Here is a 27,977-nt window from a genome sequence, read left to right on the forward strand (position 1 = left end):
CCGCCGCGCGCCCTGCGGACTCGGCGTAGGGGTTGGCGCCGGTTCGGGTCCGGCCGTCGCGGGCTTACGCCGAGTGCGCCCTGCCCGCCCTCTCCGCGGCGCCCCGGCCCCCGTGCGCCGCCGCGGCCCATGGGGAGAGTCGGCCGGGCAGGCCGGGTAAGTGGCGCCCGAGGCGGCGTCGGGGCGCGCGGCCTGGCGGGGAGCCGGGGCCGGAGCGCCTCCCCGGGCGGCGCTGCACGCGAGGCCGCGGCTGTAGGCCGCGCCGCGAGGGGACGAGAGGTCCCAGAGCGGCCCTCCGAGCGGCCGGCGTCCCGGCGGGCCCCCGGCCCCGGCGGCGGGCGACCCGCCGAGTTTGCCCTCGCGCCCGCCGCCGCTTTCCTTTATTTGCCTCGGGGCACCGGGCCCTCGAGCTCCTCCTGTCTTCCTGTTCTCCCCTTTCCCGTCCGTGCCCTTCCGTCCCTGGGACCCGCGGACGTTGTGGGGTTTTTTCCGCGTTTTGAAAAAGTTGCTCGGTCCCTAGACCCTAGTGGCCAGGCTTGTGTCACCTGTGGCCCGGCACCCTTGGCCCCTCCAGGGCCTCGGGCAGCGGAGAGGAGGGAAGCCGCTTCCTTCCCCGGCCGCAGAACGGGCAGCTCCGGATGCTGACGCTTCTCAAAGGCCGCGGTGTACCTAGCCACCGATGGAAGACCTGGCTCCGGCATCCCCTCGGTCCTCGAGCTTGAGAAGCGGGGTTTCAGCTCCGAAGTGCGGTCACCAAGCGTTGTCTTTGAGCGTTTCTCCGTGCCCAGACCATGGGTCCTGAACAGCAGGTGCAAGATAAATGAGAGTCGGCCCCTCCTCGCAGGGAGTTTGGTCTCCAGGGGAACGAGCCTCAAAACCCAAGCCTGGGTTGATCCAGGGGACTGGAGTGGGGACGAGAGGGAACGAGGCTTATAACGGAGCCTTGGGGGTGTTGTGATAGATGCGCAAGGTCGGGGAAAGGTTCCTGCAGAGGAAGTAAGTGTACCAGGTAGCACAGGTGAAGCCGCATAGTGCGTTCTGGAAATTGCAGGTAAGGTAGAGTTTGGAGGAGTGGGTAGTCAGGCGAGATGGAGAACGTTCTCTGAGAAGTCGGTAACGGAGAGGCGCGGAAGGTACTTCTTGTAGAGGCAAGCATATGGGTCGAAAATCGAGTGTTCTGGATAAGGGCAAAGCTCTGCGTGTACTCGGATGAGGACTGTGTCTCCTGGCAACAGGTGGAGTTTGTAGAGTGCAGCTCAGTTTCCCCATTTCTAGGTCATAAAGACCACAGCTGTTTTGACTGTATTGGGGATATTTAGGGCATAGGGAGTAGTGAATTAGTAACTTAAGCAGAGGGTGTGTTTTAGAATTTTGCTAAGAAACGTGCTGCATACCGCGCGGCTTAGAGCAAGTGGGTTGTGAGGTGGACGAGAAAGAACGAGGCGTAATAGAAGTGTCATCGGTGAAAAGCCATGCTGGTTGTGGAGTTCTGTGATGACTAAGGGCAACCTCCATGGGAAATAAGAGTTTGGGGAGAACTGTCGCTGTGTTCCCAAATGTAACCGCATAAAGTGGGTTTCTTTTTACCTGGTTTAAAACTACCCTCAGGGAACAGATGATCCAGGGGCTAGTGATTCCTCAAGTCTTTTGTAATAGTAAACAGTGGAGGATGTTGGGCCAGACACGCAAATTGTAGATGACACTCGGGGACTCTGTTGCAGTCCACCCCGGCCTAAGACTGGATGTGACCGAGGGGTCTGAAAAAAGTGTTTTAATTCTTCAAAAAGTCTCTGTTAATTTTATACGAGGCAGATGCCTCTTAGTACTTATTTCCGGTCATTTTGGTGGACGTCAACGTGCCCGGCCCCTCCTCTGTTCCCCTCTTTTTCCTTCTGCCTGTGTGTACTTCCTGTCTTGTTCAGGCTTCAGCTTGGCTGTGTGCTAGCTGAGTATCTAATGATTGAAAAGAAGAAAGCCTCTTGCCATGCTGCTGCTTTAGGGGCTCAGAACTCAGACCTTGCCTCGTGGTTAGTGGTGTGGTGGTGGTAGTGTTCCTCCCGTTGCGATGGCGACGATTTAAAATTCACCTTAGTTCTGTCCAGCACCACTTACTGTAAGACGTGGCCTTAAAAGGCAGGTCTGCAGATCTTGTCTCACCATGTGATTCAAGTAGGGGCACTGCCGTTTTCCACCCGTTCGCTTCATGCTTAAGACATTTAGAGGGTATTTGTGAAGCGCTTACAGCGTTCAAAGCGTGGTGCTCAGCGGGAGATTCAAAGATGAAGACGAAAACAGACCTTCCGCCTTTAAGGGGCGTGTAAAAGAGGAAGAGACAGGAGTGTCAGCCAGGAGGCAGCGTAACCTGTACAAGTTGCTCCGACGTGAGTGTGTTCGGGGAAACAAATTGGGGGTGGGTGGTTTTGTGTGGGGGTAGCTGTCACTAAAGGCTTCAGAGATGCACTGGAGAGAGGGGTTAGGCGGGCTGCTCTGAGCAGCCTCCTTCCACGTTCTTTCTGTACTAGTTGTACATGTAAAAAATACTTTGCCAGCTTGGGTAGGATTTTAAAAAGCCACCGTTCTTATGGCAGAACCACGTTTACCGTGTTTGTTCTCAAGGAAGAAAAACGGAGCGTGTAGGAAAGCGTGGCGATCAGAGTGTGGTGTTCGGGTAAAAAAGAGATAGCAGGTATTTTAAAGAAGTTCTAAAAGTGATGTGTTTGTGCCTGTATTTGGCCCTGGCTTAAAGCGTACCCAGATGTTAGAAAGCACTAGTTTTTACTACGTGGCAGGAGGCTTCATACAGTAAATGTGTTCTGTCGTCCGAGGAACATCTCAGCCGTGTTAGGTTAAGTTCAGGTCCTGGCGGAGTCCGGTCAATGCCGGTTACCTCTTCGGTGGCTGCAGTGGGAGGGTGAAGGAATCAGCTGTGGTATGTTACGGTAGGAGTGCTTACGACGGCTGAAATGACGATGTGCACACCTTTCAAGGAGTAAGTGCCGTAAACTTACGCAAATCGTGTTGCATGAAAGGAGGTGGTGAGGGATTGATGGGAATGGGGTTCAGGGTCCTGCCCGCCCCTGGGCTGGGGGCATCACTTGGATGGGATGGGGGGACCTTCCGGGTCGAATGTGGTTTCTCGTCCAGATTCTGACTCTCGTTCTGCGGGGTAAATTCGCTGGTGCTTGTAGTGTTACAGTAACGACAGGCGGGCCATACGTGTGTGGTGTGTGGATGGCTAGTGAGTGTGTCGTTGCTGCGGTGAATCCAGTTCTGTGAAGGTGAAGTTCCGTCCCAGTGAGGAAAGCAAAGGAGCTCTTCTGGGTGCGGTCCGCTGCGTGTTGCAGAAAACTAGCAGGTGCTGCCAAGATGACGTCAGCTTCTCGTCTTTAAAGTGTGTTTGCGAAGGTTTTGAGAACAGACACGAGGAAGCTTGAATGTCATTTTTGAAGCTTACAGAGCGAGGCACATCAGATGGAGTGGTCCACAGGCCATCTTCAATTTGGAAAGGGATCAGAGGAAGCATGGTCCCACAGGACCTCATTAATTCAGCCCTGAAATCTTTGTTAAATACTGGATTCTTGGATGGAAGCACTCGGTTGGAAGAAGAGATCTTCTATACTGTTTGATCTTCTATATTTTTTTTTAACCCCCAAATTTGGGGAAATACTTCTGTTAGAGTTTACTCTTCCTGGTAGGGAGATGTCCTAGAGTTAATTAGACGGCAGCCTGGTACCTCATCCTCACTTTCCCAGGGCTGCTCCCTCCCGCCCTGTTACCTAGACTTCTGTTTGCTTTTAATTGCGGTGAGTGTACGTAACACAGAGCTTAGGGTTGTGACCGTTAAAGGGCGCAGTACTGTGTCGGTAGGTACACACGCGTACAGCCGTCACGAGAGTGTCTGTCTCCAGAACCTTTTGCCTGCCTTTCGCTTCCTGGTGGAACCTGTGGCATTGTGCAGTTTCAGTGTTGATGCATGTGGCTAAGCAGACTTTCTTTAATGAGGAATATCTCAGCAAGTGTTTATTTGTTAAATTCCTACCCTGTGCCAGAAATTGGAGATGCAAAAATGGATAAGCTGATCTTTTCCCTTGTAGTTCAGTGGGCATTTGGTTAACCTGTTTCCATTGGCACAAATACATTCGTAAATACTATCTTTTTTCTAATCTTTATTTATTTTAGAGAGAGAGAGAGAGAGAGAGACAGAGTGCAAGCAGGGAGGGGCAGAGAGAGAGGGAGACACAGCATCCGAAGCAGCTCCAGGCTCTGAGCTGTCAGCACAGAGCCCGACACGGGGCTCGAACTCACAAACCGCGAGATCATGGCCTGAGCCGAAGTCGGATGCTTAATCAACTGAGCCACCCAGGTCCCTCACGTAAATACTATTTTTAATGAGGAGGAGTTACTGGGAGAAGTGGAGTTTGGGTTGCAAGCAAATTTTGTTGGATCTTTGTTTACAATTTCCTAGAAAGCTTCATTGTGTCTGTTTGTTTCCCAGAATGTGTTAGTGTTCCCTTGCCTTTATGAGAATAAAGAAAGGTAAAACAAACGAACACTGGTTTAACGAGGCTTCCGTCTGGTGTCTGGTTGAATGAAGAGAGCCCAGACAGTTCAGCCAGGCGCGATGAAAGATGCCTGGTCGTTTGGAAGTAGTTTGAGAACCACGGGACTAAGCTGGACATGCGGTGTTGTTTCTCTTTGCCGTTGCTCTGAGTTTTTCGGATTAGATGTGAAGTTTATGTATTTAGATAAGAACGATTGTTTTGAATACCACTAGGCTGTGAGGGAAGTGCACAAAAGCCTCTGATCCTGGGTGCCTCAGTGTTCCTTCTGGGGCCGTCGTCATTGGCCAGAGATTTCAGAAAGGGTGGCTTGGGTGCAGTTTGCAAACGGTATTCACTGTGCTGTTGGCCTGACTTCTGTTCAGCTGTGGGTCAGGCGGGAGCTTAGTCTGCGGCTAGTGCGGTGAGCTCGGCAGGCTGGGTCTGGGTTTTCACGGCGTTTCCCGATAGTGTGGATTGAAGTGGACGCCGGGGGCGGCGGGGTGGGTTCCTTACTTCTTCTTTATCGCCTCAGTGACTCAAGCTCAACGTGACAATGGGTTGCCAAGCTCCTGAATAAAACGTTCACTTTGTCTGGCACTGCAGGCAGTGGGCATTCGTTTCCCTGTTGGATATGCTGTCTAGGAAATTCTTTGTTCGCACTATCAGCCGAGCTGGTGAGTTGTCACAGAAGCCTTACCCAGGAGAACGTGCTAGCATTCCTCCATTTTTGGGTGATTCATTAGAGCAAGTCAGGCACCGGTACCCTGGGCTCTGCTTTTATTCTCCCTGCTTCTGTACTACCTTGGGGGCCTTTCATTCAGAAATCAAACCTGAGAACTTTTATGGAAGCTGAGGGCTCGAATATTAAGGACTAGAAGAAACTGAACAGCAGCATCAGTTGAGTGGGCACTGACTTCCAGGCTGAGAGCAGCTCCTCTGGGGGAATCCTGTCGGTCCCCACCACATGCAGAGTGGAACCGAGGACAGCCAGCAGCTTGCGGTGGCAGGGTCGTAGAGTCCCAGCCATAGAAGCGAGGAGACGAAAGCATAGACCGGAGAGATTTTGCCCTGAGTCAGACATAACCGGGGGGAAAATTAAATAGTTTCCTTCTCGTCTGTATTGCCTTCCCTTCCTGAGAGACAGACACAGGCGAAACAGGGATTTGTTTAACATGGTTTCTATGGCAAAATGCTGTCTGGACCTGGGAACTGACAGATTTTTGGAATGTGCCCATAAATCCAGAAAATACCTGTGCTATTTATTTGCAGTTTGGGGATTTCAGTCAATTTTTTTTTCTCTTCCCTTTGTGAGAAAGAGATTGATTTCTTATTTTGAGAAGTGGGCTGTGTTGTGGTTTCACCCAGAACATTGAGGTTGTATTTAAATTTAAAGGTGGCCGTAGGGATTTAGTGGCAAGGGCTGTGTTCACATGACTAGGTTTGGAGTGGGTCTTCTCACCTTGACCTTGGGCGGATTTATCTCCCAAAGTCCCAGGTCTGTACCAGGTTAGGCTTGAACAGCAGATAACTGCATTTAATACCACCCTGGCTTGGTAAGACTTAATATGTGCGAAATGCTGCTTGTTTTTGTTGTTATTTTGCATTCCTCCATTCTGCAAGGATATTATGTATTGATCATTTACATGTGGATTATTGATTTTCTCTTTGCGATCAGTGTTATTAGAGATTACAAATTTAAACTAACTCGACTCTCTTCAACATTCAGTCATAGTTTGTGAAAATACAGCTTCTGTGAGGTCATTTCTGTTCTTTTTTTTCCTTATTTCTAGGCATATGTTTAGATTTCTTCTCCATCAAAGGTAGCTAATAGTGCTAAATCAACCTGGTAATGCACTGTTGTAAAGTTGGTACCTTTTGTTGTTGAGACAAAGAATTTTTAAAAATCGGATACATATAGTTGACAATATGTAATTACTAATAATCATTAAGTACAATAGAACAGAATGATTTCACTCAAGAATTACTTGACCACGTGATCTTGTAGGTGGGAAAATTAATTCTGCAAATTTATTTGTAAAATAATACGTGGCTATCCTTTTGCGTATCAGGACGCTGATTGGTGGTATCGGTCATCGTGGCTTCTTTTGCTTAGGGTTCCTGGACTAGACTGTCTCCTCGAGTACCTTTTACTTCTAAACTTCTGTGATACTGAGTTACTTTAACATGAAAAGATGTGAGATCTTTACTGGAGTTTGTATTCTTTCAACCCCATACCCCTTGCCTTTCAGCATTAAACTGGAAAGATGTCCCTGTATGATGACCTGGGAGTAGAGACCAGTGATTCAAAAACAGAAGGCTGGTCCAAAAACTTCAAACTTCTGCAGTCCCAGCTTCAGGTGAAGAAGGCGGCCCTCACACAAGCCAAGGTGAGATAAGCCCCGTGTGAGCGCAGAAGTCTGCAAAGCAGGGGCTCCTTAGGATTGACACAATTTGGTTTTAGTTTGTTCTTCTGCCTTCCTATCAGGTTTGTAGGGGGAGAGGCCCTGGGTGCAGAGAGAGAGGAGTTCAGAGTCATTGTGCTTCCCCGGACTCACGGGAAATTGGAGTGAAGAAAAGCAGGAGCCTCCCTTTCCAGCCACGACACTGGTTTTTCAGACTTGGTTAGCCATATTCCTGAGCAGGGGCCCGGGAGTCTGCATTTTTAGGTGGCTCTCCTGCTGTTTGTGGTAGGTGGTTTGGAAGCAGCACTTAGAGGATGAGGCTCTGCAGGAACTAATAATTTGTGTGCGTTAGTGAGGGCTCACGTTGATTTAGTTAAAAATTTTTTAATGTTTATTCATTTTTGAGAGACAGAGAGACAGAGCACAAGTGGGGGAGGGGCAGAGAGAGAGGGAGACACAGAATCCGAAGCAGGCTCCAGGCTTTGAGCTGTCGGCACTGAGTCCGACTCAGGGCTCGAACCCACGAACCGTGAGATCAAGACCTGAGCCGAAGTCAGACGCTCAACTGAATGAGCCACCCAGGCACCCCTGAGGGCTCACATTGGTTCTGTATGTGTCAGGCATGTGTGGTCTTGGGGCACTTGGTTTTGTTCACATCGTGTGCATGTTGGGCACTGGCGACATCTTTGAAATTGAACAACACATAAGACATTAAGACCATACTTGTCCACTGAATGAATATTTGATCTAAAATGTTGTTTAGCAATTAGAATGGTATAATGGTTTGCTTATTGTTCTTAGGGGCCTTGCATTGTAGAGTGTATCACCCAGTGAAAGTTCTGTCCCCCAAATGGGTGAATATGGCCGTAATGCACAAAAAGTTGGCTCTTTTTATGTGCAGAGCACAGATACACATAAAGTACAGAAACCCAGTATACCTGTGGGGTGAAAATCGTATGGGCAGGAAAAAATGTATTAAAAGGTGCCTTGAGGGGGAAGCAGTAATGACAGAAGAAGTTAAAACCTGCCTTAGAGATCTATTGAAACATTTACCAATAAAATGTTTGAGCTTAAGGAATTTGCTTTAAAATAATCCATTATGGGGAAGGGGAGGTATGGACACACACGAAACAATTGCCCACGAGCTCATAGCCGTTGAAACTTGTCCTAGACATTTAGGGACTCGTTCCTGTTTGTTTTCTTTCATTTTGTGTTTGAAATTTTACATAATAAATGTTATTTAAAGTTGGAATTATTTTTCTTTTACTGCCTATTCAATAAGTAGTTATATTGGAAGTGCTTACATTTGATTGCTCAGCATTGTAAAAAGGTGTTTAGGATTAGGATACCCACAGGTAAAGCAATATGGTCTGAAAATCTTAATTTGTTTTATCAGTTCTATCGATCAGGGTTTTTGTCTTTTTCAGATTCATCATAACCAGATTAAAATTTTTATGCCAATATATTTTCTTTAATGTTTATTTAGTTTTGAGAGAGAGAGAGAGAGAGGGAGAGAGAGAGACAGAGCAAGAGTGGATGAGGGGCAGAAAGAGGGAGACAGAATCCGAAGCAGGCTCCAGGCTCTGAGCAGTCAGCACAGAGCCCAACGTGGGGCTTGAACTCATGAACCATGAGATCATGACCTGAGCCGAAGTCGGACGCTTAACTGAGTGAGCCACCCAGGTGCCCCTTTATACCAGTATTTGTAGAGAGACGGGATTTTGTTTTTTAAAACAAGCTTTCATCCCACAAGAAAGGAAGATTAGCAAAACAAGTCTTGTCTTTCCTTTAAATTTTTTTACATTGGTTAAGTTTTTAAATCTCTCTGAGCTCCATACGACTTTTGCTTTGCACATAAGATCTAGAAATAAGATTTTATTTTCCAGCGCTACAACTGTTTCACGCATTATTCTTGAGGGCCTCATAGTCCCTTTTGTACAGTGGCTCTGGCTCTAAGGAGTGGTCTCATACTTCAAAACATAAATTCAATTAGACTTCAAATGGACATAATTAGCGGACAATCTTAGGCAGTGAGAGGTAACAAAATAGAAGAGCAGAAGTCAAAACACACAGATTAAAAACTGGGCTAATTCTTTAATTACCAGTGTAATAGTGTCAGCTTTGTGGATTACTTTTAGCCAAATTTTAAAAATCCTAGCTAATTTGTTTCTTCCTGCCCTGGGTAACTTCAGGGTCACTTTCTGTTTCCAGTCAGTGCATATTTATACACTACAGGTTAAAAATTGGCTTATATAAAATACTATTGAGAAAATAGATCCTTTAAAAAAATAAATATATAGGGGCACCCGGGTGGCTCAGTCAGTTCAGCGACCGACTTCAGCTCAGGTCATGATCTCACAGTTCATGAGTTTGAGCCCCACGTCGGGCTCTGTGCCGTCAGCTCGAAGCCTGGATTCTGTGTCTCCCTGTCTCTCAGCCCCTCCCCTGCTCATGCTCTGTCTCTCTCTGTCTCAAAAATAAATTAAAAACAAAAACAAAAACAAAAAAACATTAAAAAGGGGGGTGGGGGGGCACTTGGGTGGCTCAGTCGGTTCGGTGTCCGATTTCAGCTCAGGTCGTGATCTCATGGTTTGTGAGTTTAAGCCCCACGTCGGGCTCTGTGCTGACAGCTCGGATCCTGGAGCCTGCTTCAGAGTCTGTGTCTCCCTCTCTCTGCCCTTCCCCCACTCACATTCTGTTTCTCAAAAATAAATAAAGAACATTTAAAAAATTAAAAAATAAATATATTAGGAAATTTATTCATGACATACTGATTTTTCTGTACCCTTACTTTACTCACATTAAAAGTAAAGAGTGAGATGAAGTCTAGACTCTTGGAAATCCTCTTGTCTGCCTCAGTCTGTTTAATTTCTGCTTATCAGGTTTTTACTTCTCCAATACAGTAATTTCAGGTACTAGGAAATCTGAGATTTCAGAAAGATTTTCAAAAGAGAGGTCAAAATAAACGGTAGCCTGTGGAATTGTTTCTGCTAACTTTCTAGTATCTTTTGAGATTGCTGTGTACAGTTAGTAGTATGTTGCTCTTGAAGAAAAGTGAAGATACCACTTCACTCACTTCTCTTAGGTTTAATTCACTAATTAATTCCTCAGCACTAGGTTGGCCTAACCAAATCTTTAAGGGTGTTACCTACAACTGAAAGATGGGGCTGGGGTTTCATCTGTGTCTCCACAGATGAAATAAATCCACTTGAAAAACACACATTGAATGGAAACAATAATGGAAAGAGAGGATTCTGGTCATCTCCCCCGTTGCCCTTTGAACTTTGGTATTCACGTAGTGCATTGTGTATTTAATGATTCGATCAGATTTGTTTGCTTAAGATGATAAGCACCATTAAATTCAAGAGAGATGGTGGTTTCTTTTGAGCCTTTTGTGGTAATAACACTAAAAACATAGAACACTTTTCAGTTGCGAAGGGGGCATTAAACCTTTGTGACCACAGGACCAGATGGTCACCGCCATGGCCGTGTGATGTTATCACCACTGACAGCCTGCAGGGCGGGTGCCAGGGAGGCACATCCCCTCACCTGTGAAGTGTTCCGCTGTCAGGAGCTACAGGGCAGAGAGAAGTGTAGAGCACCAGGAAGTTCTCAGACGCATCCAGAATGTGCAGCATTTTACCAGAGTGTCGGGAAAAAGAGGAGGAGACGAAGACGCTGCTGCTTGTGATGATGACGACAGCAGGGAACGGAGTCTGTTCTAAATTGAGAGATTAAAAATTTATTCTGAACCAGGTCTGCTCCTGATTCAGGATAAAATCAGCTCTTTATTTATTGGAGAGCAAGCGAGTGAGCAGGGGAGAGGGACAGAGGAGGAGGGCGAGAGAGCATGTGAGTGGGGGAGAGAGAATCTCAAGCAGGCTCCATGCTCAGCTGAGGGCCCTACTCGGGGCTCGATACCACAACCTTGGGATCATGACCTGAATTGAAATCAAGACTCGGATGCTTGGGGCGCCTGGGTGGTTCAGTTGGTTAAGTTGTCCGACTTTGGCTCAGGTCATGATCTCCCTGTTTGTTAGTTTGAGCCCCACTTCAGGCTCTCTCCTGTCGGCACGGAGCCTGCTTCAGATCCTCTGTGCCCCTCTCCCGCTCCCTCTCTCTCTCAAAAATAAATAAACATTAAAAAAAATGAATTCGATGCTCAATTGACTAAGCCACCCACGCGCTCCTAAAATCACCTATTTAAAAGTTATTTTAGGGGACAGCTTGGAAAATCTGGATATGAATTGGATAGGCAATGATACGGGAGATTGTTGATTTTTTTCGGTGTGGTGTGCTTATGTAAGAGAATGTCCATAATTTTAGGAGATTAAGGGGAAATGTCGCGGAGCTCCAACTTCCTTTCAGATGGTTGAGCACAAAAGACAGGTGTACGGTAAAGAAAATATGGTAACATAGTAACAGTGGTTGATGATACATGAATGAGTATTGTTCTCTTTTAAAAATTTTTTTTCTGTCCGGGCGCCTGCGTGACTCGGTTGAGCAAGACTCAGTTGAGCAAGACTCAGTTGGTTGAGCGTCCGACTTTGGCTCAGCTCATGATCTCATGGCCTGTGGGATCGAGCCCCGCATTGGGCTCTGTGCTGACAGCTCAGAGCCTGGTGCCTGCCTCGGATTCTGTGTCTCCCTCTCTCTCTTCTCCTCTCCTGCTTGTGTTCTGTCTACTGAAAATAAATAAACATTAAAAAAAATTTTAATTTTTTTCTATGGGTTTATAATAAAAGAGGCAGGATTTAGGTTCTACTGGGAGGGAAAAACCCCTAATCCACAGTTCCTTTTGCTCAGGCTATAAAAGCATACCTTTTCCTTGTGAGAGAGTCACACGAGGCTTGAGTGTGATGTGCTGTTACACATTTGCCCTCCTGTGGTCAGTGGAGCTTTTTGCATCTATTAATTCACCTGCAGATTTAGATAAGAGACCAAGTTTACCGTAAACCTTTTATGAAAATGGAATTTGTGTTTTTTAAAGAAAAGACTGCAGAAAGTATATGGTAATAGTGATAATTGAATTAAAAGGCTGTTGTTTTAAGATCGTTTTTCTCCTATCTGAAAGGTTTGTTCCAGAGACCGAAAAGCTTTGTTATAAATAGTATGAATTTTCATTTGAAGCTTCCGTGCGCTGCTTTTGTTTTTCGATGATTTTAGAGCCAGAGAACAAAACAGAGTACTGTCCTCGCCCCGGTGATCGACCTAAAGCGCGGTGGCTCTTCAGACGACCGGCAGATCGTGGACACCCCCCCGCACGTGGCGGCTGGCCTGAAGGTGAGCCGCCCCCTGTCCCCCGCTGTCTGCATCCTCAGGGCCCAGGCTCCTCTGGGGGTCCTTACAGGCTCGCCCGCGTCGTTTTCAACTGAACTGTGAACACGATCTGAAATAAAGATAGTACATTATAGAAGAACCAGAAAGCGGAGATAGGCAGGAAAAAAACCAAGTGACTTCAGTCCTAGCCTCCAGAAGTTAAAAATTTTATGTTTTAGAATAGCTTTCCATTCTCTGCCTCCTGACGTGCTTTTCTCATGTTATATATTGTGACTGTCCATCTGTGTTAGAAAGCGTAGGAGTACATGATCGTTTCTGTGGCTTCCCCGTATTTCCTCAGATGGGCGTCCTGTAGTTTATTTAGCTTATGTAATGCTAGATACGTGCGTTGTTTCTAACTTCTGCTGTCATGAGGAATGTTAGTGCTTATTGTCTTACTGTGGATTAAAATAGAGAAAAGGACTAAATGTACCACCCTTTGATTACCACAGTGATTTCATATAATCTTAGAAACAAAAAAAACCCAGGTATGGTCACCTCTGTAAATGGGTTAGTGACGATGAGGAAGATCTGAAAAAGGATCATTCAGAGTCATAGTTCAAATTGTACAAAACGAAAGGTCAATGAATTCAGTGTAAACTATAGTCAAAATTCCACCCACTCTTGGGGAGCCTGGGTGGCTCAGTCAGTTGAGTATCTGTCTCTTGATTTCAGCTCAGGTCATGATCTCGTGGTCACAGGATTGAGCTCCATGTTGGGCTCCATGCTAAGCGTGAAGCCTGCTCAGGACTCTGTCTCCCTCTCTTTCTGCTCCTCCCCTGTTAGCTTGCTCTCTCTCTTGCTCGCTCTCTCTTGCTCGCTCTCAATAAATAAACTTAAAAAGAAATTCCAACTACTCTTTAACATTTATCCTACAGATGGCAGTCAAATAGTATGACTGCAGTAGTTTAAACAGCACCATGCACACAAATTGTTTGAGGAAGAATGACCCAAAGAGGTTAATAAACAGAATATGTGATTATTGCTATTTTGTAGCAAGGCTCCTGCCCAGCTCCCACACCCACACCTGTTAGAACCCAAATCAAGCTGACACAGTCCCAACTGCCCATCCCCTCTCTTCTTTAGTTTCAGTCAAAACTGTCTTGGGTTGGAATCTCCCCTAATTTGCTTTTGTTCTGAGATTTCTTGGCCAGAAGAACTGATGTTGGTCCTTCGGGCTGATAGTCTGTCAAGGAGGAAAAGTATCCCCCATGGAGGTGTTTCTGGAGATTCTTAGTCATTTAACATTTTTTGCTCACAAATTATCCACCTAATTTTTCCTCGCTACATCTAATAAAGTCGTTCATTATGTTCTGTTACTGTGTATTGAGTCTGCAGCGTCACCTACAGTATGTGAGTGTTTTAGTTTTTCCCACCCTCCCCAGCATTAAGGTATTAACATTTTAATTTTTAAAAATGGAACAGACTGCTTTATTCTTACAGCGTTTAGAGAATGATGGCTCCTTGTTCAACTTAGCAGGATTTATACAGGAAAAGTTTGCTTTCAGATTTTGAAATGACAAAGAATTAACCTTGTTATTGACAATTTGTTCTGTCCAAAACTTTGTGGTTATAATGTTCTATAAGTTGAGTAGCTGATTGTTGGTTTCTCTCAGGTCTCAATAATAACTGAGACGAAGTCTTGTGCACATGCCTTTGTGTTTTTAAACTGTCTTTTATATGAATACAAGTCATAACTACCCTTTGTGAACCTTGCCTTAAATAGATTTGTGTAAACTTTCCAGTGATCAGGCCTGGGAGCTGATTATACCTGTTTTTCTGACTTGTTATATCCAATGGATCATAATGTTTCCTGATTCTTAGTTGTAGGGAAGCACTGAAATGTTTGTTTTATGATGCAGAACATCAGACTGAATGGTGTAATACAGGAATTGTCAGATTCAGATCCATTGATAGTGAACACACAGTCTCTGTGTCACATCAGTTTTGTGTTCGAATACAAAATATGTTCCACAAACAAGCGTCCTGCCTTTGCTAGTGTGGGGCAGTGTACTTCCTGAAGGAGGTGCGGAGTGGGCCTCAGAGACACCTGTGCTTGCTCGGGGTCTCTGGAGACCAGTGAAGGCATCTGATTGTTACAGATACTAAGGAAGAGTTAAGCTCAGACAGCTAACAGGACAGTGCGGTGCTTAGGGAGGCTAGAGCGCTCAGAACATCAGGACCTCCAGCCTCTGGTGAAGCCCTGTTTGTCCTCACGTGTCTCCAGGTCAGCTGTGTGCTGGCCGCCTTTTGTTTCTCGGATTTCTTTAAGGCTGCCTCTTTTCTCTCAAAGGGTAGCCCCAGTTTCTAAATGTACAGAAGAGAAATGCAAAGTGTTAACCATCGGACCCTGGTCTTAGCGGACCTTAAAAGAACTAATGATGTGGTATGTGGTGGGTCGTGCCATCCACCTGTGCCAGACCCGGTTCCTGGCGCGCTGCCTACCTGGGAAGGGTTGCGTATTCCAGGGGGTTTCAGAAAGTCCAAGAGGATGCTTTCTGCCTTTTTTGTGAAGTCTCAGTATAGCATGTTTCCATGGTACAGAATCTAAAGTTTATTAATTGACCACAAGAATGATTGTTATCCACGGATCGTTTTTTTCAGGTTTTCGTAGAGACATTTTAAAACAGGAGTATTCATTGTGTATTATAAACAGTCAAATCTATTGCTTGAAATTGTAGGCGGCGCAGCTTGTCTAGGAATTCCAGGAAAACACCATAGGTCGTTCTGGAGTTGGTAGTAAACTGAGAGGTGCGCCTCTTCTCTGCTGCTACACAGCTAGGCCTGCGGCTGCACCAACTCACTCACCCTCCTTGGGCACCTGTTTCCTCGTCACTAAAACAGACGAGGCAGATGGGTGGTCGGCAGAGCCCCTCTGATGCTCATGTTTTTTGACCTTAATTCTGCGTGTGAAATTCTAAAACAAGAGGATGATGCATAGTTTGGCATTTTTACCTTCCTCAGGATCCTGTTCCCAGTGGATTTTCTGCAGGAGAAGTTTTGATTCCTTTAGCTGATGAATATGATCCTATGTTTCCTAATGATTACGAGAAAGTGGTAAAGCGCCAAAGAGAAGAACGGCAGAGACAGCGGGAGCTGGAAAGACAAAAAGAAATAGAAGAGAGAGAAAAGTAAGGCTTTGTTTGGGTTCGAGGATATTTTACATTTGAAATACTCATTGGGATTCGAATGAATGAACCCTAGTGCTAGTTTTCATGGTTGGTCTGAGCAGTCATCAGAAGGAATCCATTTGTTTGTCAGAATTTGTCCAGGCATACGGTGGCAGATGCAGTGTTTTTTGTTGTTTTTTTTTTTGTTTTTTGTTTTTTGTTTTTTTTTTGTTTTTTTTTTTACAGATTAGAGGTTTTTGTGGCTGCTCTGTGTCGAGCGAGTCCATCACACCATTTTTCTCACAGCATCTGCTCTCGTGTCTCTATGTTCTTGGTAATTCTCCCAGGCTTTCAGGCTTCTTCATTATTATATCTGTGATCAGTGACTATGACTCACTGGAAGCTCAGAGGATGGTTAGCATTTTTTGGCAATAAGGTATTTTTAATTAAGATATGTACATTTTCTTTTTAGGCATAATGCTGTTGTATGCTTAATAGCCACAATGTAGCGTGAACGTAACTTTTTCTATGCGCTGGGAAACCAAAAACATCTTTTGGTTCCCTTTGTTGCAATATTTGCTTTATTGCGGTGGTCTGGAACCAAACCCACAGTATCTGCGAGGTATGCCTGTAGTTGTTGTGAACAAACGCTAGAGAAAATTTCCTGTCTAGGTGCAGAAAACTTGAAGTCTACATTTTGTGTGAGTTGTTAGAAAAGTAACTTAAAAGCCTGATGTTGAATATTTAATAGAGTTTTTTTCCTGTGCTAAGACAGTACTAGGATCTTAACCATTTAAAATACTTGAAACGTTTGGGGCATGTGACTGGGCTTGGTAAGTAGATTTTGCGACTCTTTATCTCGGGGTCATGAGTTCAAGCCCCACCTTTGGTAGTAGAGCTTGCTTTAAAAAATAAAATACTTAAAATGTTACTCTTAACTTTAACTAATTTTGAGCCAGGTGGAATTATGACATCTTTTATTTATATTTTGTAAAGGTATGGGTAAAAGATTTATTTGTGTTTCTTTTTTTTTTTAATGTTTATATTTGAGAGAGAGAGAGAGAGCACGTACGTGTGTGCACGCAAGTAGGGGAGAGGCAGAGAGAGGGAGACACAGAATCCAAAGCAGGCTCCAGGCTCTGAGCTGTCAGCACAGACGACAACATGGGGCTCGAACTCATGAACTGTGAGATCGTGACCTGAGCTGAAGTTGGATGCTTCACCGACTGAGCCACCCAGGCACCCCTATTTGTATTTCTTGTTTTGAAAATACTCAATGTTGATTGTTCAATAGTCACATATGATTAATATACTTTTTCTCAGTATTTATTGAGTCATTTCGTGAAGTGAAAGTATGTTCTAGAGAATCCAAATTCTTAAAGTATTGTCTATGTTGATAATGCTTTAAAAGTGAAAGAGGTAAACATCAAGGAAACTTTTTCCTTCCTGCTTATTGTATTCGTGTGCCTGTTAAATTTGTTCAGTTTATCTTTTGATTTTTCTCACTTCACTTTTGCTACTTTAGTCTTGAAGCAGTTATTTGTACATGTGCTCCCCTCCCCCAAACTAATAGTTCAGTGGGGAAGAGAGGATTTGAATATTTTCTAGACAACAGCAAGTCAAGGTGACATCCTTGGGCTCCATATCTCTAAACTGGTTTGTCTGGGGGCGCCTGGGTGGCTCAGATCCTTTCTTGACTTCAGCTCAGGTCGTGTTCTCACAGTTCATGAGATGGGGCCCCACACTGGGCTTTGTGCTGACAGCGTGGAGGCTGCTTGGGATTCTCTCTCCCTCTCTTCCTGCCCCTACCCCGCTTGTGCATGCACATGCGCCCTCTCAAAACAGACAAGTGTATTTTTAAAAACTGAAAAATACATTGGTTTATCTGTGATGAATATTTGGTTCCTTTGTTGTCGCAGGAGGCGTAAGGACAGACATGAAGCTAGTGGGTTTTCGAGGCGACCAGATCCAGATTCTGATGAAGACGAAGATTATGAGCGAGAGAGGAGGAAAAGAAGTGAGTCATGAAATGTTCCGTTTCAAACTTGGTGAAATTCTGTTTGCTTTTCGTGTTCAGTTTGATAGTTGAAATGACGTTGATTTGGGTAAGTTTCTCTCTGGAATCCGAGCAACCGTGTTTGCATAACAGTTTTAACTTGCATCCTGTTTTCACATACGTTCTCCTGTGAGCTTCTCGGTTGCCTCCCGACATTTGTTGATGGGGTGCTTGGGCCACACCTCCAGTATACACACGGCGTCCTCACCTGCAGCACGTCTGCGAAGCACCAGACAGAGTCCAGGCGCTGGTTTCCAGAACGTTTGCAACTAACATGCATGAATGTGAGGAAGTCCCGTAGCTTCCCTGGACGTGGGTTTCTTTCAGTGTCGTATGGAGAGCAGGGAGACAAGAATTCGAACCAGGTACTTTGGGAGGCCCCTTCCGTGGCTGAGGTTTCACAAGCAGATTTGCACTTGTGTTACCGCTGCATTCTGAGTGATCGCTCGATGAGTAGTGTTCATTGTTGAGAGCATAGGGTGCTTCGTCATGTTGTGATTGCTGGCATTTCCTTGGTTTGGTTGATTAGTTTGGTTGACAAGTTGAGATTTTTTTTTTTAAGCGAGAAATTTAAATCTTCTACTTGTCTGCCAGACACTGGGTACTCTTGTAAGCACTTTCATAGGTTGTCTGCTTTACATCACGCAGCTCGATTATCCCCATTTTAAAGGTGAGGAATCTGAGGCACGGAGGGAATGAGTCCTTATATAACAGGTCCACTGTTCACCGTATCCAAGATCTTCCTTTGCCCGAAACCTCCATTATGATATGGTCATCTTTTTTTTTTTTTTCAGCGTTTATTTTTATTTTTGGGACAGAGAGAGACAGAGCATGAACGGGGGAGGGGCAGAGAGAGAGGGAGACACAGAATCGGAAACAGGTTCCAGGCTCTGAGCCATCAGCCCAGAGCCTGACGTGGGGCTCGAACTCATGGACCTCGAGATCGTGACCTGGCTGAAGTCGGACGCCTAACCGACTGCGCCACCCAGGCGCCCCTGATATGGTCATCTTTAACATGAGACCTGAGAATACTGTTATCACAAAGCTGCAGTATTTTTCCCTGTGCATGAACTCAGTTTTATGACCAGAAGTTTGGCAAGCGTGGTCTTCCCCAGTGTACAGCCGAGGTTACTTTAGGGTTTAATTCAAACTTTAAAACACTAATGGAGTTGGAAAGGAACAAGTCTGTAATAATTTAGAATTCTTAATCTTTCAATGCAGATATGAATTAAATGTATTTATGGGATGCTTACTAGGCAACAACGAAAATCCAAGTTCATAGAGAGCAGATGGGTGGTTGGGGGGGGGAGCGAAATGGATGAAAGGGTCAAAAGATATGGACTTCCAGTTATAAAGAAGTCCTGGGGCTGCCATGCGCCACATAGCTGCAGTTAGTAAAGTTATATTGTGTATTTTAGAGTTGCTGAGAGAGTAGATCTGAAGTCCTCCTTACGAGAAAGCACGTGTAACCGTGTGATGGATGTGAAGTAGACTCACCGTGGCGGTCACTTCGCAGAGCGCACAGGTGCCGAGGCAGTCCCGTGATGTCCTGTGTCAGTTACACCTCAGTGTAAAACAAGTAACTGCGTGCCCAACACTGTCAGGCACTGCGTTGTTTTTCTAGTGGGGGTAGAGTTAACATCTGTGTATGCCCTATACGTCAGGCATTGTGGTAAACGTTCCGTATCCATGACCTGACTCAGTAACGAATATTTGGTTTTCGTTAAACTTGTTTAGAATCAGCATATAGGTTGAATATTTATCGGTCTCATCTTTCCAGCTTACACGTTGGCTGCCCGTCAGATAAGGAGCTGTACTTCTGTGTTAAGGACACTATTTTTTGAACATTAACAAGAGCTATACAATCTAGTATTAGGAAAATGCTGGCGTCATATCCACTCTTCACACTCCTGTTAACAGATTGACGTTCATGTTTTAACCAGATTAGTAACAGATTTCCAGTAATCACCCTGAATTTTTCATACTGAACTCACAGCTGGTTTTTTCAGAATCACTCAGTAATCACTTAGGTCTTGGTGATGAGATTAAAAAAAAAAAAAAAAGATAATGGGTGTTTCAGAAGAAACGACAAAGTTTTATTCAGGTTCGTGTTTCTCCAGGAGTATTTTGTGTAGCCCAGACATGTTGTGATGCATGTACAGTAGCCATAGAGGAATTTCTTTTGTGAAACATTACATGCTGGTGCAACGTGTTTTGTAATCAGTTTTTAATTCTCGTTTTACTGTTTTGATCATTTCATTGGCAATTAAATTGTAACACATCTATTAGGGCTTATAGCGAATGAAAATTCCTTATGTCTTCCGTTCGTGTTCTCTCTCTGGTTGCTGGAGAGCATACGGAGTCTGTTTTTGGTTCGTCGTGTCCGTCATTGTCCGGGACACGGGAGCGGGAATGGCCAAGTGCCCACATTTCCAAGTAGGTGTCTGGCCCCAGTGGCTGGCACCCTGGAGGGCACGGGGCCGCGTTGTGGGGGAGTGTCGGCGCTGCGGGAGCTGGGTGTTCTGTCTCTGCCCGTTAACTCCTCTGACCCTTTTCTCATCTGCCAAGTGGAAGCAGTGATTCCTCCTTCCGCGGTTGGTTGAACCTAAACGAGGTAACGTGTGAAAATGCCTCGTGGCACCAGACTCTCGGTAGAGCTGTGTTTCTGTTTTGTAAGTAACTGCTAGTTCTCTGGGCCGTGTCCTTCACCTTAAAATTCATTTGTTAACTGCATTTTAGGGTTCTCGATTGCCTGCTGTGAAAAAGATGATTTTGTCTGTCTGGGTTTCGCCCAGGTGATTTTTTGGTCCTAGATGTCCTTCTTTCCCCCCCTGTAGAAGGAGCGCAGGACAGCGCGTGGCATGTCGCGAGCCGGGCGTCTGCGGTGCTCCCCTCGTTTAACCAGTGGGTTCGTGTCTTGCAGGTATGGGCGGAGCGGCCATTGCACCACCCACTTCTCTTGTAGAGAAGGACAAAGAGTGTACGTATCCGTTTCTTGCCCTCTCTTATTCCGATCCCGGCCTCGGGCCCCATCAGGGGGAGACTTAGCTTGAGTCGGCCGGGTATTCGGAGTGTCAGGGGAAGTGGCCTGAAAACCCGTCCTCTGGCTCCTCCGCCCGCCCTTCTGCTCCTGCCTCGGGCTTTCATGCCGGGCCAAGGCTTGCGTTCTGTGCAGCGAGATGCTTTGCTCTCCTTTTAAGTAATTTGTTATGTTTTCTCTTCACGTTTCATACTTGGGGTTAGGTTAAAATACATGTAGCTCAGTCTATAGTTTCCATACTCTGTGGTTTAGAGGCCGGTAAATTCGTGACCTTCCACAAGGTGGCAGTGCCTTCCTTAATTAGATTTTTCTGCAATTATTTTCTGTTTCCTTACACATGTTGTGCATATTTACTTAGATTGCCAAAACATGCCCACTCACTATTTTTGCTCCTGGTGCTCTGTTCTAGAATATTTGGGTTGGAATTGGACTTTGATACGGCATCTAGATCACGTTCCTGCCCACTGGGTTGGACCGGACCTAAACCATCCCAAGAAAATATGGTCATCCTAGTGCTTTTTAATACGCTATGTTATTTTTTTAAAGAAGAGAATTGAGAAAATATTGTTGAACATCTTTTATGTGAAAATACCTGACAGACCATAAGCCCTACTTGAAACTAGTCTCCGGGAGTGGGGCCCAAGCATCTAGATCTTTTCAAAGCTTCCTTGTTGGTTCTTACGTGTAACTAGGATCGAAAAATCACTGGTCTGATGTATAGGCTCAAATCTCAAAGACATTTATTATTTGCTAGGTTAACGAGGTAGTAATGCTGATTAGAGTCTTAAGACAGGTACACAAAACGCTATGGGAATTAGAGAAAGCTCAAGTGGGTCTACCTGGAACATACAGAAAATCTTAAAGTTTCAGACACAAATTGTCATTTAAGAGCACGTTAAAGGCTGAATAATGTTTCAGTAGGATGTAAAAAAGACCTTTGAGGAGGTAAAAACAAAAGGAGCAAAGCTGGAATCGGGAAAATAGTTTTCTACCTCTGATTTTGAAGAGTCATGTAGCGACTAGAGAGTGATTTGGCTTTTCTTACTTCTTATAGGTAACTGATCTATGTAAGTGCACTTCAGAATTTTTTGGTGTCATTTTGGTAAACCTGCTTTATTTTTATTCAATAGTACCCCGAGATTTCCCTTACGAAGAGGACTCAAGACCTCGCTCCCAGTCTTCCAAAGCTGCTATCCCTCCCCCGGTATACGAGGAACAAGACAGACCCAGATCTCCGACCGGACCTGGCAATTCCTTCCTTGCCAACATGGGGTAACGGTTCCAAGTGCTCTTGTCCCAGCAGGTGTGGGAAGGACAAGACTCAGGGTGAAGTGCGTCCATGCTTTCAGTAGGTGCAGCTCTTGGTGGAAGACGAGGGCTCTCGGGTGTTTGGGGAAGACGTCACGTAGCGTCCTTCTTCAGAGTCCGTGCTGGAGTCCTGCGGAGGGCGTCCCAGCACGACACCGTTGGGTCTCACACCACACACGAATCCCTTTCATGTGGGTTTTGGATGATTGCCATACTGGACGCCATATTCTCTAGGTGGGGACACTTCTGATAGTTATTTGCATTGGTTTTCAGAACATTTGCAAACGGAATAGCTCCTGTGCGTTAGAGGTGACTTCTGCTGTGTCCACAGGGTGAATTGCAATTTTTTCTTGATAAAACGACCATTTGCTTGAAGGTTGTGGTTCTATACTTTTGGCTTAAAGCATTTATTCTAACTATAATTAGAAATTTGTCTACTGGCATGTAAAATTCAGTTTTAAGGTTGACTTTCAGGGGGGCGTGGATTTTTTTTTTTTTTTAATGTTTATTTCTGAGAGAGAGACTGAGCGGGGGAGGGGCAGAGAGAGAGAGGGAGACACGGAATCGGTAGCAGGCTCCAGGGTCCCAGCTGTCAGCACAGAGCCTGACGCAGGAGTCAAACCCACGAACTGTGAGATCATGACCTGAGTCGAAGTCGGAGGCTTAACCGACTAAGCCACCCAGGTGCCCCTGGATTTGTTTTTTAACCCACCCTGGGCTTGGCAGGCATGTTGTTCGCCCGGTGTCTCCTGTGAGGAACGGTCACGTGAGGCAGCCCTCCACTAAGGCCTTGTCATGTGTTTTGGAAGGGACGGCAGCTGTGACGGTGGTCATCCCCCCCGTATGACCTCACCTGCGCGCGTGCGCTTTGATTCTGAGCCTGTGGAGAGGTGACTGGCAGGTGGCGGAGAGGCCGCGGTTCATGCCCCGCGTGAGACTTTTCAGTTTGTGACTGAGGGATCCATCTCCTTGACTGGAGCCGTGTTCTGTGGTCTAAACGATGGCTATGAAATTGGAGACAGATACAGTTTACAGTGCAGCTCTTTGGTCACGGGGGTCTCCTCTCCGGGGCTCAGTGAGCACAGGGCAGTGTAGATGGTTCATGTCTCCACTCGTGTGGGAGGCTCTGTCAGGCTGCCCCAGAGCGTGTGCTGGAGGGGGACACGCGTGAAGCTGGGATTTATTCTGCTAGTGAGAGAAGTGGACTTTTCGCTGAATTCCCCCTTGAGCGCGGATGAGGTGTTCACCATGTGCCCGGGGGAGGGAGAGCGTGGCACGGCTCGGCAGCCTTCCTCCCTCTGGCTCCGAGCAGCTCGCTCAGATGGGATTTGTGGGGGGCGATGTAGGTGCGCCCTTACTTGGCACACGGTGTCGTGATGCAAGCCCCGAATAGCAGAGGTCGCTGGGGGGACCTCCTCGAAACCCCCCGAGGTACCTCCAAGTGCAGTGTGAAAGCAGAGTACTGGAGAGAGCAAGCTCCAGCCCGGGACTCGAGAACTGTAGGTTCCAGTTTGACTTCACCATTAACACCGACGAAAGAATTTCTGGACTCAGTGTCTTGCTTTGCTCCTCATCAGCCTTAAACTGGTCGGCCAGTATGAGCCTCAGAGTCTTTATGTTCTCATCTGCTGAGTGGATGATCTCTAAGAGGTCTTTCGTTTATGGACTGTCATTGGAAACTCCGTCGTACTATTTAGAAAAATGTGGTCGTTGTCGTCGTGGGAAATTTGTCCTTGTCTTTTGACAGGCACACTTTTAACTAAACCATGGCCATAAACTGTGTAGCAATGCAGAGTCTGAAGCACATGAGACATCTAGTGTTTTCTAATAGGGATGCTGGGAGAATATCGCAGGAAACCGGTGTTTCCCTTACCTCATAGATAACCTCAGGATGTCCAGGATTTCAGCACTAGTTTTTCCGTGTCTTTCAGCCTGAACATCTCACAGCTTCCACTGAATGGCCTGTCGGTAGTTACAGGTGGCCACGTCGAAGCCATGTGGAATGTACGCTTTTCTCTTTTTAGGAGGCAGCGGCTGTGATATAAAATCGGTTTGTGCTATAGCAGGTGACTCAGTCCAAGAGATCCTTGTCTTTTCCTTCCTCCCAGTGGCACGGTAGCACATAAAATCATGCAGAAGTACGGCTTCCGGGAAGGCCAGGGTCTCGGCAAGCACGAGCAAGGGCTGAGCACCGCACTGTCGGTGGAGAAGACCAGCAAGCGAGGAGGCAAGATCATTGTGGGCGACGCCACAGAGAAAGGTGGGTCTCCTCCACGAGAGGGGCCTCCAGGGTGGGAGCGGCGGACATGTGGTCCTGTGTGACAGGGCTGGTCCTCGCCGGAAAGGAGACTTTCTGATTGTGCTGCATCCCAGTTTGGTATTGTGTAGACGGAGACCCTGGGGGCTCATCTTTATTTGTTCAGAACAAAACTAGCGGTAGGAAGGTCCGTGGGAGAAAAGGTGAGAGAGATTCTGGCAGAAAATAAACACTCAAAGAAATGGTTTCATGCCTATTTCTATCAGGCGAAGACCTTGTTAAATTGGTTAAAATCATAGTTAGGTTTTTAGAGCATGAAAGACTGAGTCATATACAGTATGTCGATGATTATATCGGTGTATTTCCATCCTGAAAGAGTTCTCTGTTTTTTTCTTTTTCCTGCTCTTTCATTGTAAGTGCGATTTCTAATTTTCTTACAGATTGATTGCTCTGTGAGATCTAATGTCATTTCAGTCTGTTGGTAGATGATGTCTAGTCGGTGTCTTATCTTCATTTGATTATTACACTCTGTTCTGTGCTGAGGGCACATTGGAATGAACCAAACATCTTTGCATTTTAAGCAGAATCGAGTTTATTTTGAGTATCTTAGTTTAGCTCCCTTTCCTAAAGAAAGAAGATGCCTTTTCTGGCAGCCAGTCAGCCTAACAGGCCCGTGCCCAACCCCGCAGTCGCCCTGATCGGTGGGGTGTGTGGCATTCGTCAGCCGGCTGACAGACTGCTTGTTCCATCGGGCCGCTGACCTTTGGCCACACTGCCCTGGCCAGTCCTCTCACCTGTGAGGGCTGTGGTCCGAGTGCTCTGTGCAGCTGCCTGAACTGAGGAGGTGAGCTAACAAAAGTTGCAGGTAATTAAGGAAGCTAAAAACTTGTAGGAATTGCAGTAAAAGCTTAGACCAAAGCGAACGAGATTCTCATCACAGATAAGGCTGTATTTTTGCTCAGACACTGATTGCATAAATGCTCCTAGATGACTCCGAGGACATAAATAGCGAGAAGTACTCTTGAAATTAGTCATCGTAACTCGGACTCAGTGCTTTAACACGCTTACATCTTAAATGTTTTGCTACAGACGCATCCAAGAAGTCGGATTCCAATCCATTAACTGAAATACTTAAGTGTCCTACCAAAGTGGTCCTCCTACGGGTAAGAAGCAGCATTGAAGAAACCTGTTTTCCTACCTTGATTTTTGTGTGTCATCCACCCTGATCTATCTTTGCACACCTTCAACCCTACTGATAGAGTGACAATTTAAGAAAACTGAAAATAATTTTTTTGCAATGATCCTTCTGGATAGACTCCATCTAAAACTGAGGGTTTAAATTCCTTTTTCATGATTATTTATTTATTTATTTATTGCTAGATACAGTGTTTAAGACTGCAGTGAGCAATTGCTCTAAAATATTTGAAATTGTTAGAAGTTCAGCTTACTGTATGTATTCTGCTTGTATAGGTGCTCTTGTGACTGAAGCTTAATGTGTGTGGGAGTATGTGTTTCCATTTCGTATTTCTCAAAAGCTGTATTTATTTCTCCTGTTATTCTTACAACATGAATGTATTCATGTACTTATGCTCATTATTCACACCTGAAAAACTTCTTTTTGCCTCATTGGTGGGTAAGCCATGTTTAACTTGGGCATCTGTCCAAGTAGGGCACTCTTTTTCAACTTAACAGTCAAAGTAGGACATAAGCTCCAAGAACTATTTTTCAGTTAAATGAGTAAACAGAGTAAGAGTGTACATCTGTACTCCGTTAAGTGCCATGAGCTCCTAATTTGCTTTCATTCAATGTGTTTAAAAAAACCATAAATACATATTTTTATTTTTGTAAGAAGTACCAACTTTGGGTACTACAAGGGTGAACATTTTCATTGTGTCATTTGGGGTTGAGAACATTTGCCATCATGAAAGAAACTTGTTCATCTCATTTATATATTTGTAAATTATACTTGATGCCTGAATTTATTTGTTTTTGTTTATAGAACATGGTTGGTGCGGGAGAGGTAGATGAAGACTTGGAAGCTGAAACCAAGGAAGAGTGTGAAAAATATGGCAAAGTTGGGAAATGTGTGATATTTGAAGTAAGAGGGTTTTTTGATGTTTGTAACCCAAGTTATAACTGATAGATCATCAAATATTTTCTGCCTCTAAATAGAGACCAGATGTGCAGTGAGAAACATACCATGTTGTTACTCCTGAAGGTGACAGATGTTGGTTAGGTACACTTCTTTTACTTGGTTATAACCATTTTAACCATAAAAATAAGAAGGGCTTCAAATTTTATTTGGTGAAGAAATAAGATGTTTCATTTTATGATTGAGGTTTAGTTTGGTGATTACAGATTGCTGTGTGCTCCATAGTTTAGTCAGTTGGACATGCCTTTGGTTTCATTCATTTGGCAAGTGTGTATTTAGTGCCTCCCACATACATTTGGGAGACAGGAAACATGTTCCCCACTCAGTGATATGTTCAGTTGAAGAAACAACAAAACAAGCCCGTGTAAAAATCGAGAACATTCAGTTGCTGGACTCTGGAGTAGTCACTGTGAACACAGGAGTCGAGAAAGGGATTCGATCACAAAACATAAGAGCAAGCTTTATGAACGACATCAGTGTGGGCTGAGCTTGAGAAGGTTCCAGTGTGGACCGGCTGGTTGGCGGTGCTGGGAATTAACCGGGGGGGGGGGGGGGGGGGGGGGGGGGGGTAGGGTGCTGCTTCCCCGGGTGGAGCGGGGCCATGTTATGCGGCTCGGAGAGTCCGACAGGAATTTAGCCGACGTGACAGGAACTTAGAGTAGGGATCTGTTCGTCTGTTTCTGCTCTCACTGCTGGGTCGCGTTGGGTCTTCTGGGTCGCGTTGTGTTTGTTGACTGCTTGATGATTTGTGTAGGCGTCAGCCGGCATAGGACCTCTTCAGGGTCAACGACTGCCCGGCTTAGTTAGCTGTGTGTTTTCTGCACTTGCCAAGGTGCCTCTCATAAGGAGACATTGGACGGATTTTGGTGATGAACAAATCATACTTATTTCCTTGGTACTTGACTTCTCCATTTAAGATGGTAATTGCAACACTTACTCTGACAAAGATCAGTTAAGGAAGAAAACTTATATACAACTGTATCTCTTGATAACTTTACTTATCATACTTTCGTTTCTTTTCCAGATTCCTGGTGCCCCTGATGATGAAGCAGTACGAATATTTTTAGAATTTGAGAGGGTTGAATCAGCAATTAAAGGTAAGTTGTATAGCCCACTGTAAAGAACAAAAACGAATTTGTGATCTTAATCCTTCAAATGAAAACATGTTCTTGTGGTGTCTCAGGATACCTGTATTAACGGACTGTCTTTCTGTTTGTCTTTTAGCTGTTGTTGATCTGAATGGGAGGTATTTTGGTGGACGGGTGGTAAAAGCATGTTTCTACAATTTGGATAAGTTCAGGGTCTTGGATTTGGCGGAACAAGTTTGATTTTAAGAACTACAGCACGAGTTATCTTCGATGGCCCTTACATGAGCTGCCGGCTGAGCGGAGAAGAAACAGGCCACAGCCAGCCTGTGTGGCTGCTGGGTACAGAGACTCTTGGAAGGACTTCTGAGATATATGTTGATTGATCCCTTTTTTATTTTGTGGTTTTTTAAATATAGTATAAAAATCCTTTAAAAAAAAAAACACAGTCTGTGTGCCTCTCTGGTTGTTTCTCTTTTTACCACTTCTAAGGTGATTACGTTTTTTTGCTAGGATTTCATGATAATTCTCAAGTGCTTCAGTGAGACAGCATTTCTTGCACTAAAAATATCTAGAACGTTTTGGGATATGGGGTTGTATTGTTACCCTTTTCTTTCTTTTTTGATTCATTTTAATAAAACCTGCAAGTTCCTAAACTGTAGCTTTATAAATTCTATAATAAAGTGTCATCTTGGCAGTCTGCCAAA

At 45.3% G+C, this 27,977-nt stretch overlaps 1 protein-coding gene across 3 annotated transcripts; it reads left to right on the forward strand.

Moving 5' to 3' along the window:
• RBM17 (RNA binding motif protein 17) lies at positions 1–27,977 on the forward strand. Of its 3 annotated transcripts, none has more exons than XM_023256310.2 (12): positions 1–156; positions 6,791–6,928; positions 12,110–12,226; positions 15,227–15,393; positions 17,292–17,389; positions 20,352–20,408; positions 21,599–21,740; positions 23,885–24,036; positions 25,123–25,196; positions 26,033–26,131; positions 27,210–27,282; positions 27,410–27,977. In XM_023256310.2, exons 2-12 carry the CDS (start codon positions 6,806–6,808, stop codon positions 27,511–27,513), a joined length of 1,206 nt encoding a protein of 401 aa, XP_023112078.1. In that variant the 5' UTR covers positions 1–156; positions 6,791–6,805; the 3' UTR covers positions 27,514–27,977. The 3 variants fall into 3 exon arrangements, with proteins under 3 accessions (XP_023112078.1, XP_023112079.1, XP_003988128.1); XM_003988079.5 differs by lacking the exon at positions 1–156 and adding an exon at positions 5,163–5,215; XM_023256311.2 differs by lacking the exon at positions 20,352–20,408.

This window comes from Felis catus, chromosome B4 (assembly GCF_018350175.1).
Source record: "Felis catus isolate Fca126 chromosome B4, F.catus_Fca126_mat1.0, whole genome shotgun sequence".
Classification (NCBI taxonomy): domain Eukaryota; kingdom Metazoa; phylum Chordata; class Mammalia; order Carnivora; family Felidae; genus Felis; species Felis catus.